General features: G+C 34.8%; 1 protein-coding gene across 1 annotated transcript; it reads right to left on the reverse strand.

Annotated features, from left to right (window-relative positions):
- Nucleotides 1–4,867: 4,867 nt before the first annotated feature.
- On the reverse strand, nucleotides 4,868–10,645 carry LOC111718438 (salivary glue protein Sgs-3). Its single transcript, XM_023494029.1, has 6 exons — nucleotides 10,423–10,645; nucleotides 9,745–9,880; nucleotides 7,631–8,031; nucleotides 7,342–7,391; nucleotides 5,712–5,789; nucleotides 4,868–5,043 (listed from the first exon to the last, which is right to left on the reverse strand). The coding sequence occupies exons 1-6, from the start codon at nucleotides 10,629–10,631 to the stop codon at nucleotides 4,901–4,903; spliced, it is 1,017 nt and encodes a 338-aa protein (XP_023349797.1). The 5' UTR covers nucleotides 10,632–10,645; the 3' UTR covers nucleotides 4,868–4,900.
- Between the last annotated feature and the right edge of the window lie 2,583 nt (nucleotides 10,646–13,228).

Here is a 13,228-nt window from a genome sequence, read left to right on the forward strand (position 1 = left end):
GGTAAAAGACTGAAAAGATGTGTCTATAATGTCTCCGCAAGATGAACAGTGAATATGGACAAGTTTACTCTGTTTGTATACTGTAATTTTCTTGTTTTACTAAGTACAACCGGTTGCAGTCAAAACATAAACAAACAAAATGTAAACATAGCAGACGAAACTCTTACAGATTACAGCTTTCTCAGTAGGTATCACTATACAAAATCGAAGAATTATTTGAAAAGACGATATCGAATTCGTCACTGAATTCCCATGTTTTTTGGGACACCCTGTACATTACGTAAGAATTGCAGTATTCTAGATTGAGATTACCTTTCATCATCCCCGACCAAGGAATCCATTCTATCGGTTATTAGCTTCGGCGAGTGGGGTAACAAAGTAGACCTTTTTGAATCCTGGCCACGTCTTCAGAGCGCCTTTTCCTAAATAAAACAAATAATATGACTGTATATTATTTATAGACAGAGGACCAATCCATTTTGTACACACCCTACTAACCCGAAAGCCTAAAAATAGTTAAGCCTCTATATAGGTATATATATATTTAGGTAAATATACGGTAAAATTCGTATATAAAAGTCGTATGATAAGAACTTGCGTGTATTTACGTATTTTCACGCATTTATCATACCAAGCTATTTTTTAAGGCTTAGGTTTCCCAGAAACGTATTTTTACAAATAATTGCGTATACTTCTTACCGAGTTTTTATGTTTATATTTTCCAGATTTTTATGTATTTTTCACGTTTTTCTTTACTTAAAACATAGTATGTTTTTTAGAATTAAAAAACTTTAATTCACACCTAAAAATACGTGCATTTTCGTAAATTTTATACCAAATGATTTTTCGAAGTATTTAGGTTTTTATTTACAAATTTTACATATTTTTCAACGTAATTTGTCAAAATATTTGCGATACCAAGTCAGAATTAAAAAATATTTTAGAATTTTTTCAAGATGTATTGTTATTATATAAGAAATTTAATGAATACATTTTGGCAAATACAATGTTTCCATATTTCTATAATTTATTTTGGAGCAAATTAATGTGTTCATTAGAATCAATGACAGTAAATTCTCTATTTTTTTTATATATAGAAGTTCTACTTAAAGACGGTCTTAGAACAGGTATATGGTTAAGGTATGAAGTTTACCAGATATTGATTACGTAATTGTTGAAGATACAGACAAAATGCGTATATGAATGTTGATTTAGATAAAATACAGATGAAGGAATGATGATGGTATGAATTTGTGTTGAAGAATATTGGATTGGATTGAAAATAATTGATATTAATGAATGGACTTAAAAATTTGTGAGATCATGTTGTAATAATTGTAATAGTTGTTGTAATTAGTTGTTTAAGACTTTAAATATGCCTTAAAAATACGTATTTTTACGTTTAACTGAGGAAATGGTTAACGAAAATACAAGTCATGCTTACGGCAAATACGTATTTTCACGTATTCCAAGCCTAAAAATACACACATATATATATATATATATATATATACGAAAGTCATACATATTTAGAGGTTTTCCGGTTAGTTTTTCAGGACCTTAATTTCAAGTATTTTGAGGTAGACATATTAATAACTTTATTAATTTATTTCCAAGTTAGCTTAGTTCTGGGCCGAGCGCCGCAGCTAAGACAGGCTAGGGGGCCGAGCGCTGCGGCTATGACAGCTGCTAGGGGGCCGGGCGCCCCGGCTAGGGCAGGCTAGGGGGCCGGGCGGTGCGGTCAATTATATCCATGTCTATCATACAATATCCATGTACAAAAGTGATAGCAGGGGAGAGGGGTCCAAAAATCGTATATTAGGAAATTACCACTGCGGCCACATTACCACTTAAACCCTTATGTTAAATCTGAGATATATGTAAGGTATATTGAGGGGGGGGGGGCAACTTCTTGTCATAAGAAATTGAACCCTTTGCTATGAACCGAAAAAATATACGATTTGCACTTTTAAAATTGTTCATTTAAAGGTTTCTGTTATCACTCTATTTGGAACCCTATAAGGACCCCCCCTCCTATTAATTTTGTACATGCATCTATTTAACACACGGATAAAGATGGTCATGTGGCCGCATCGCCATGCCCCCTAGCCTGTCTTAGCCGCGGCGCTCGGTCCCTAAGCCTGTCCTAGTCGCAGCGCTCGGTCCAGAAAGTGTCTTAACTAACCTAACCCGTGGCCGCAGCGCTCGGCCCCCTAGCCCATCCTAGCCGCAGCGCTCGGTCCAGAAAAATGCTCGAGCCTCGTTGTTTGCTTGATGAACTGCAAATTTTGCGGTACAACTTGAACTAATTTACATCGTGAAAATCATGGATAAATGAGAGTGGGTCATGGAGGTCACGTACGTTATGTTTAGAAGTGGATCTAATTATATATGGTTCCAGCTTATCTTGTCTGTTAGAAAACCGGTCCTGAAAGCTTAAGTACAAATGTACGCTTTCATGGCCGCCAAACTGAAAATCATGTTCTTGCTTCAGGGGCGTATACATAAATTACAACTATAAACTTATTATTGTTAACCATTTGTGCAGAGGTGCAGACAACTTATATCCATGATTGACGTTTCTGAGTTCACAATCACATGCACATTACACAATTACAGAAAATTCAGTTCGTATAATTTTAAGAAGATAAAAACGAGACTTACTTTTTTCTATAAGGCAAAAACGAACAAAAAACGATCGTTTTAAAAACCCAAAAACTATCGTTTTTGCCTTATAATTTCTTAGAGGGTAGCAAATTTGCATGTTTTGTAAACTTCAACAGAATAAATTGTTTTAAAATGTTGAAACCTTCTCATAAATTGTCGTATAATACCTTTTAAAAGTCAAAAAACATTAAATTTTTGTAAGTTTAATCTGGACATTGCACATTAAAATTTTAAAAATAAATTATTTATAATGGAAACTACTATAAAACATGAGAATTAAAAGTTTGCAAGTTGTATAAAGATATAAGATCTAATCTTCGACCCCTTCATCCCCCCCCCTGGATCCGCGCCTGGGTCCCACATCATATTAAAGATCGTTCAAGATTTTAGGGACCAATCAGAAAATATAATGAAGCTAATATAAAAATTTTCTTGCAGAAAATTCCAGGTTTTTTAATATTATGTGCGTATTTTGGCGTTAAGCTTGGAGATAATCTAATATGATATGGTACGCTCCAGGCCCATCGCCAGGATATTTCCAAGGGGGGGGGGGGGGCAACATTTTTTTTTTTTTTAAATATTACTTGGTTTGTTTTTACAACATGTATATTGTTGTTTTTATTACATTGTCAATGCACACTATAAAGACTAACAAGTGTATTTGAGCTTTTAAGGGTTACATTTTAGTGTATGAAACTTTTCAGTTTACATATACAATATACATTAAAAATTAAATGAATGGTACTTTAGCTGAAGGAAAAAATTCATTATTTAAAATCAATGCTTCTTGCCCCTCGGCGTCATTATGATAATATGAAGATGAATAAAAAATAATGCTAATTTCTAATATTTTGTTTAAAAGAGTTTATTTATTGACATTGAGACATTCAGACATTCTTAGTGAATTTTTGAGTACTCAAAAAAAACTCTTCCACTTTAACTAAAAATGACAAATAATTTCGCCCAGAATAGTGTCTTTAAAATCCCAAAAATGGCTATTATATTCCAAAATAAATGGATTTTAGAAAATTATGAGAAACAATTTCTTTTATGGGACGGGGGAGGGGGGGTGTAAATTCGTCATTGCACCCCCCTTTCAGAAGAAAGGTGGTGCACCTGTCCCCCTGCACCCCCCTGGCTACAGGCCTGGTACGCTCTGTATATTAAATCTAAGCATCGAAACTAAAATGGTGGGACAATTTATATTTACATCAGAAATCTGAACTTCTGTGCGGAGTATCGCGTTATTCTTGAACGCTTGATCTTGATGTTCAATGTGTTGCAGGGGATGACCATCATGGGATATCGAGGAGGAATAAAATGAATCCGAAGATATGTATGTGTAAATGCTGGAGATCAATGCCATGATCATCCACAGTTCAAGAATAAAAAACACAAAAAATGTAACATTTATTTACTTTTATTCCTTAGATTTGAGTTTTAAGGTTTTAAAAGTGAAATTTTAAGTTTTCAGAATCGGCTGCACAAAAGCCTGAGGTGTGTAAACTTTTACACAATTGCTTTTCCTAATCTAAAAGACTTTAAGATATAAATAAGGGCGTATACAGAAATAAATCTATGTTGGGGCAAAATATGCGCGAAGCGAAAAAGTTTTTTTTGCCCCCCCCCCAAAAAAAAATTTGAACCGTAAATTCAAAACATTTGGCTTCTTAGATACACTTTAAAGGTACACATACACTTATAGTCCAATTACCATACATAGGACTACTTTATCTAGGGGGGGCCTTGCCCCCCTGTATACGTCCTTGACATTTTTGTTCTTCTCAATTGCTCTACATTGGAGGGAGTTACATTAAAAAACATTATGCGATTTACTTTAGTTCTAGGTGGAATATTTGAATATTTTATGATTTAAGTAAGTAGGTTTACTGATCATGTCCGGGGTGTAATTAGGAATTCAGATTTGATGNGTCAGAATTTGAACTGTAAATTCAAAACATTTGGCTTCAATAATACTTTAAAGGTACACATACATTATACAGTCCAATTACTATACATAGGACTATTTTATCTCTCCATCAAACAAAACTAGCAGAAAAAAACAGCAACGCCCCCCTTTACAGCTCTAGGTAGGGGCACTGCCCCCCTTGCCCCCCTGTATACGCCCTTGGATATAAATATTCAAATAGCACTACAAAAAAATGTTTCAGCATGGAAAGAAAAAGAAAAATATATATGATATAAGCCTAAAACTGTTCTAACTTGGTAAAATCTATATTTTGTCTCTGTTTCTCCAAGGTAAATCTTTAATGGGATTCTCAACCTCTAGTCCTAGAGTAATAAAGGTTCTTTCAGCTTCTAGCAGTTCATCTAGATCAGCTTCTCGGGATACAGTCTCTTCTGTACAGTCAACTCCTAAAGTGATAAAGTTTGATGTGATATGATTCACTCTGTTTGTATCAAACTTTCAATTTATTGTTTTCAATACTTTTTTACCATTTGCGCTCTAAAGGTTTTTAAAGTTTTGCTATGTATTTTTAAATTTTCCTTACTTTCCCCTTTTTTTAATCATTTACTGAGTATTTCCTTACTTAACAACAGGGTTGTAAATGAGGTTTTTGTTTCTATTTGACATACGTTTGAGTTTGGTTAGTTTTAAGATGAATTTGTTAAATGCAGAATTGGATTAAGCAACTGGAATCTTAACCGCTTATTTTCTAATCCCTTTATCTTTGAAACCAGAGGTCGGAACTTGATGTAAATGCCGGGATCAAGCATTGATCTCCATCTTATTCAGAACTACGGTTTAATTTTTTATATCTCTTGGATATCCGTGGTGCAGGGTAACCCTGCAGGGAAAAACTTTGATTGAGGGATAAAGAGATTAAGCGTTCAAGATTAATGTTGCACAAAAGTTTCAACCTCTGATGTTATGAACCTTAAACATTTCAAACTGTGATATTTGCAAGGACAAAAATATCTAAAGATTGCACAATTTTGTTCAAATATAAAGGGATTAGAAAATTAGAGATTAATACGGCTTTGGATCTTGATATCCATCGGCAATAAACTATAGAACTAACCTGACCAGATAGAACAGGCAGTGTATCCTTGATGGAACAGTGTTCCATTTGGACAAACATTAGAGAACATTACAGAACCTAAACAGTGTTCTATTCGGACAAACCTTAGAGAATATTACAGAACCTAAACAGTGTTCTTTTTGGACAAACATTAGAGAACATTATAGAACCTAAACAGTGTTCTATTTGGACAAACATTTGGAAACATTACAGAACCTGCACGGTGTTCCATTTGGACAACAATTAGGAACATTACAAAACCAAAACAGTGTTCCATTTGGACAAACATTAGGGAACATTACAAAACCTGAACAGTGTTCTTTTTAGACAAACATTAGAGAACATTACAGAACCTGAACAGTGTTCTATTTAGACAAACATTAGAGAACATTACAGAACCTGAACAGTGTTCTATTTAGACAAACATTAAAGAACATTGCAGAACCTAAACAGTGTTCTATATGGACAAACATTAGAGAACATTACAGAACCTAAATAGTGTTCTATTAGGACAAACATTAGGGAACATTACAGAACCTGCACAGCACAGTGTTTCTTAACTGTGTTCTATTTTGACAAACATTTGAGAACATTACACTATAGAAACTGAACAGTGTTCTATTTTGACAAACATTAGAGAACATTACAGAACCTAAACAGTGTTCTATTTGGACACACATTACAGAACATTACAGAACCTAAACAGTGTTCTATTTGGACAAACATTACAGAACCTAAACAGTTTTCTATTTGGACAAACATTAGGAAACATTACGGAACCTAAACAGTGTTTCATTTGGAGACAAACATTAGAGAACATTACAGGTAACAGAATCCCTTAACAGTGTTCTATTTGGACAAACATTTGAGAACATTACACTATAGAGCCTGAACAGTGTTCTATTAGGACAAACATTAGAGAACATTACAGGTAACAGAACCCCTTAACAGTGTTCTATTTGGACAAACATTAGAGAACATTACAGGTAACAGAACCCCTTAACAGTGTTCTATTTGGACAAACATTAGAGAACATTACAAAACCTGAACAGTGTTCTATTTAGACAAATATTAGGGAACAGTGTGCTTTTTGGACAAAAACTAAAAAAACATTGTTTTTATAAATTTTTAAATACATCAAAGATTCCAAGGTACATTAATATTTTAGAATATGTCTAAGGAACAAATTTGTAATCTAACTTAAAGGGACTGTGAGCGTAATTTGAAGTGATTCTCCATGCAAAGATGGCAATGACCAATTTACAACGTTAAGCTTTGTCTGATCAAGTATCCTTTGCATGTATTTGTTCATCTAAGTTTTTATTTGCTCTGCGAAAGTGATTTGCGCATTTCTTGTTTATAAGAAGCAACAAAGAAACTCACAGAAATAAACACTTATCGAGTCAGAAAACGACAGCATCTTCCACATTTTTTATCAGACTAAAGTTTCAAGGGTACCGTGCAAATCAGACATTGAGAGAGTCCATTGAAATTACACTTACAGTCCCTTTTTACGCTTGCGTCGATCCCTTTCAGCCCAAAACCAGGGAACAAAATAATCGTGTACTAATTATTACTTAAATATGATAGCTATAATTTATATTATTTATGTTTTGAATTTTGATGCTACCTACACAAATATGAAAGACCTGGCATCTTGTTTCAATATCTGCGTAGTATCTACAATAAATAATTTATTGGTTTGAAGCCGATCTAATAATTGTATTCGTAGCAAAACTTTCATCTGATATTCAAATAACCATAATTTAAGGCATCTCAACTTGTTCTTGATTTGATGTCTGTCTAAATAATTCATACAGATTTTTAAAGAAACAAATTATTGTATCAAATTATCTCTACCCACCTACAGGTATGCAATCTTTCATGATATTATTAAAACGTTACTTAATGGTACTTACCCTCCTACAACCTTATCATCACAGGAGAAACTGGTTATCGGAATATTGTTGGGATCAATGATTGGAAAATCTTTTCCTGCCTTTCCAAACCCTGAAGGAAACCCGTAATTATTATCAGGACCTGGCAGCTCAGGGGACTGCTCGGAGTCATTATTTGGCTTAATCATCGAAATTGTGGAATTGGGCTTTAACAGAGTAGGTTTGGTAAGGGGGGGTTTGGAAGTGGAAGGCCTGGATGATGAAGGCTTGCTAGGCGAGGACTTAGTAGAGGTTGGTTTGGAAGAGGTTTGCTTGGTTGGTGAGTATTTTGAAGAAGATGACTTGGTTGGGGTTGGTTTGGAAGGAGATGAGTTGGATGGCTTCTCCTCATCCTTAGCTGTACTGGAAACAGATACAGAGTTCTAAAATTCATTAATCATAAAAAAAGATAATTCTTTTTATGAGTAAAACGTTTTTTAACTTCAAGGAGTGACGATTTGGATATCTAGTACAGACTTATTTTAAATCTCGGGATCAAGCATCTCCATCTTATGCAGGAAGATCATACGAGGGAGGGATGTCAAACCACACCTTTTTTGCGTCCGACATTGTTTACATTCTTTAGTTTACTTTACATTACATTATTCAAATTTTGAGCCATGTCATGTTAAAACATTTCATTCTGTTTTTTTTTTGTAAAGAATAACCACTTATGAAGGTACAATGAGGAATGGGGTGAAAAGGCGCCATGAGCCCCCAAAATGGATCTCCAAGCCACCATTCAGTCTCCAAGCCCCGCATTTTGGTCTCCAATAAAAATATTTGGCTTATATATCCACCAAAAACCTGCGGGAAAGGAAGTCAAACGAAGCAGGTTGCCTTCCCCCCTAATCTACCTGTCACTATACCTGTTACTATTGCACAGTCCCTCATTAAATTGTATTTTTATGATTAAATTTAATGCTAAAGACTCAATAGAGTTAATATACTCTTCAAATCATGATGTCTTCAGAGATATTAAAGTAGCTTATAAAGGTCGCCTTTTACTGATACAAGCTTTATGTAAAATTTTTACAAAAAACAACTTAGGATCAATTGAATGAATTAATGTTTCAAAAATGTCGATTAAACGATTCTTTAAACTTTTGCTGAGTCTACTATGAAGAGATATATTTTGATATTTGGTTGGTTAAGCCATGAAAGGTAAAAAAAAAACAGCAAGAGCAGATCAAATTGTGGGGAGGGGAGACAAAATGGCGGAGACTCGGAGATGTAGCAAACCTGGAGGCTCGGAGAACATTTTTGCGAGGCTCATGGCGCCTCTGCACCCCTTCTCTCGTACAATAGGACTAAAACAATTCATGGAAATTTTTATTTCATACTACCTCGAGCAAATCAAAACCACATGCTATGCTTTTTAGTTTTAGATTCTAAATATCCCAGCGAGTAGCGACCATCACATAAAAGTTGCAGTTTACTAGTAAAATAAGAAAATAACAGAAAAAAGTGTGGTCCGGACGAAAAACAGGTATTTTCCGTTTTGTGCCAAATGGGCTTAAATATCGTTTTAACTTTCAAACAACATGTATTTTAAACTAAATTAAATCATATTAGATAACATGACGTTGCTTAAATTCGAAAAAAGTATAATAGGACATAAAAATATATATCATCTGAAAACACAGAAGCAACGACCGGAAAAAAAAAGGTGTGGTCGGAAGAAATAATTGTAAATTGTGACGTCATTTGTGGTGCGGACGAAAAAATGGTGTGGTGTGCCTTCCTCCGCTCATCAAGCATTGATCCTAAAATCGCTTAGCAAGTATTGTCCTTAGTTATAATAAATAACCATATTGATTGACCTTGATACCCACTGTGGGCACGTTTAATTTGAGAATCAATACCTAATCCCTTCATTTATACATATCACCATGCGGAATATCGAGTAAAGCTTAAATTAATCTGCATATTAACAAAAGATCTTGATTGATCTTGATATCCACAATACAAGATGTTATAGCTCGGAGAATTTAAAGTTAATTGGGTAAATCTATCCCAACTAAATAAGGTTCAAAAATAAATTTACATCTCCAGTATTGAGTGTAGCCATCACGATAAATAAATATTCTAGATACCAGATTGTTATTTGCTTCAGCTTCATCAACTAGTGCTTCATCAGCTTTCTCCACTATCCCAGCAGTATCGGAACCAATTGCATTAACTGGATCAGAAACATCAGGAACTGGATATTCATGATCTTCTATGCCGATTCTATTTCAACAAAAAACATTTAACAAATATTTAATTTTCTATTTTTAGCCAACATAGGCAAGTAGTGATGTAAAAATAGTCTCAAATCCTTTATTTCGATGTATTGTCGAGGGACACAGGGATTTAATTGCTCCATCAAGTTCAAGTTCTGCAAGATTATTAACGAGCTTTGTGTTTTCAAAATAAGTCACAATATCAGCCAGCTAACATGGGAAATTAAAGATTTTAAAACAGACTGAACATTTTAAAAATGAAGTGACATCTAGGAGAGGAATAAAAGATGTACCACCGTACCAATCATGAATATGGATTTAGTTTCAACAATACATATATTGTACTTTTTGATGACTTGAAATTTCCACACAAAATACAGACTACATATTAAAGTCTTGAAAAACAATTCTTTTAGGCTATTGCATAGCATAATATGTACTTTGTATAGTTAAAAAGTAGTAAGTTGACGTAATCCCTGAAATCCTTTATATGACTCTATTTTAACTTTGTATGATTTAATGTATTTTTAATAGATGTCAGATACTTACTCAAGAACAGTGGCAGTCTCTGTTTGATTCCTTGATGATTTAGACAAAGTTGAGAAGGTTGTTAAAGTAGCTAATGTAGAAGAAATCATTGAAGATGATGGTGTAGAAAAAGCAGGCGAGGAGGGAGATGAAGTGGTAGATGTAGGCATTGAAGATGATGGTGTAGAAAAGTCAGGAGAGGAGGGAGATGAAGTAGTAGATGTAGACATTGAAAATTATGGTGTAGAAGAGGCAAGTGAGGAGGGTGATGATGTGGTGGCTGTAGGCATTGAGGATGATGGTGTAAAAAATGCAGGTGAGGAGGAGGATGATATGGTAGATGTAGGCATTGAGGATGATGGTGTAGAAAAGGCATGTGAGGAGGGGGATGATGTGGTAGCTGTAGGCATTGAAGATGATGGTGTAGGAAAGGCAGGTGATGAGAGGGATAATGTGGTAGATGTAGGCATTGCAGATGAAAGTGTAGAAAAGGCAGGGGAGGAGAGGGATAATGTGGTGGATGCTATAGGTAGGGAAGAGGAAAGGATATTTGAGGAAGAATTAACGTGAGAAGAAAAGGATGGAATATATGGGGCGGAATGGAGAAGGGTGTAGGTTTGTTTAGAATAGGGAGAATAAAAGTGACGTTGATTAGAGTAAGTTGGATTAGGGTAAGAGTGAAAGGAGTAAATTGGTTTAACGTAGGATTTGGGGGAGTAATTTAGTTTAGCGTAGGTTTGAGGGGAGTAGATTGGTTTAGCATGGGATTGTTTTAGGAAGTACATTGGTTTGGAGTAGGTTTGGGGGGAATATGAAGGTTTAACATATGGATGAGGGGATAGGCGACGGTTTACATAGGATGAGGGGGAGTGAGGTTGGGTGAAGTAGGTTTTGGGAATGTATGATGGGAGTTTGGGAGTGTAGGAAGAGGATTGAGGAAATATTTTAGACCATGTTCCAGGTATAGCAATCAGAAAAACAAGAACTACAAAAAAATCATGAGAAAGTAAAAGATTTTAGGTTTTGTCCAAAATAACCCACTTAAACATTTGTGAATTCTCCTCTTTAAATGACATCCTCGGTACAAGTACAAACGTCGGACGTTACAAAGATCTGACTGTACAAACGTAGGACTTCCATAACGTCAGACGAGTACAAACGTCGGACGTTACAAAGATCGGACAGTACAAATGTAGAACGTACAAACGTAGGACGGGTACATTTATAAGGAAAAACGCCGGTCTTTGGTTAATCGAGTTTTTTTTTTAAAGACCATTGTTATAAGAAATAAATTAAAACTCAATCTGCACTTATTGTGACAAAAATCAAAGATAACTGAAGAAAGTCTCAAACCTTTGAAAGTAGCACTGTATAAACAACAGACTAACAGACTCAAAAGGAGATGAGTTCTTGTGCCAAGCGCTGATGTTTCAACGCCTATATCTTTGCAACCCAGTGTCGTAGACCTTTGATATTTCTACCTAAGAAATCTAAACGATCATAAACAGTTTAAGTTTGAAAAAATCAACCCATCAGGTTGCGAAGATATAGGGATGCGTATGTTTAAGTTAGTGTCATCAAGAACTCCATGGTTCCTTTGGGATGATTTTATTTAGACCTTTCGGTAAAAAGAAATAACTTTTTTTTAAAAATCTTAAAATTAAAATGAATGTTTTTTCCTTAGTCCGACGTTTGTACTGCAGTCCGACGTTGGTACTTATAAACCGTCGTTTCTACTGGTCCGACGTTTGTACTGTTTGTAAGTCTTTGGTTTGTACCGTCCGACGGCTTTTTTACTGGTACCACATCCTCCATTTGATCTTTCTTTTCCTCATATTACAATTATCTCACTTATCCGCTGTTTCGGAATCTGTATACCCACAAAGGATATGAGTGACGTTGAAACCCAGTACATTTTTTTTATCAACGTACCTACGGTATCCAACCTCATCATAGAGCTAGAGAAGAACAACTACCGTTTAAATCACCTTTTAAATATTTTATACATATTTGATATTCAATAAATTCTCCTGCACGGTTCAAGGAGTTAAAGTTTAAGAGTGCGTAAAAAGATTAGGGGGGGGGGGGTTGCGTGTTTACTTTTCACTCAGACATTGTTTTTTATGCACAAGTTGTCCCAACAAACATTGCGTTTAAATACATAATGTGGTACAGTGTACATATATCCATAAAGAATTAAAGATTTTTTTGACTTGCCATCAATTAATGTTCAGATTCTTACTAATCTAATTTTTCATACATATAACAGCGAAAGAAATTAAAGGGATCAAAAGCACATTTCTAGTGGCCGTCTAGTGCAAAAATGGCAAAGCCTGATTCAAAAAAGTAACCTGAAAAGCTTTTTATGAGTAAGATATCTGCTTTTTTAGTTTTGAAAACTGATTATTTTCAATTGGCAGTTCATTTCTACAGAAGTGCATTTACACTGCAGGAAAACAATATCCGAATGAAACATATTTAAACCTAGAAAAACGATGATATCTTCCACAATAATGATCAGATAATGGTTTCGGCCGTTGTGAAACTGGCATTGCCATCTTTGTCTGGAGGTTCACTTGAAAATACGCGTCCCATGAAGTAAGATTTTATTCAAATTATTGATAGCCAGGATTTCCAATTTTTCCCGGACGATTTGGACCAATTAAGGTTCCTGCTGAAACTGATAAAAATAATAAACAATTGAAAATTTCTGGAAATAACGAAATTCCGCGTAGATTTATAATTTTTGAACTCCCCGCATATTTACTGCAAGACAGGTCCATATTTCATGAATAAACAGAGTTACAAGGAATACGCCAAGTTGAAT

The sequence above is a fragment of the Eurytemora carolleeae genome, unplaced genomic scaffold (genome assembly GCF_000591075.1).
Source record: "Eurytemora carolleeae unplaced genomic scaffold, Eaff_2.0 scaffold176, whole genome shotgun sequence".
Taxonomy (NCBI): domain Eukaryota; kingdom Metazoa; phylum Arthropoda; class Copepoda; order Calanoida; family Temoridae; genus Eurytemora; species Eurytemora carolleeae.

Coding starts and splice junctions, on each gene's coding strand:
- LOC111718438 (XM_023494029.1), bottom strand. CDS start 10,631: ATGTCTACATCTACTACTTCATCTCCCTCCTCTCCTGACTTTTCTACA. Junction 8,032..9,744: donor CTGAAGCAAATAACAATCTG/GTATCTAGAATA, acceptor AATGAATTTTAG/AACTCTGTATCTGTTTCCAG. Junction 7,392..7,630: donor GATGATAAGGTTGTAGGAGG/GTAAGTACCATT, acceptor TATTTATTGTAG/ATACTACGCAGATATTGAAA.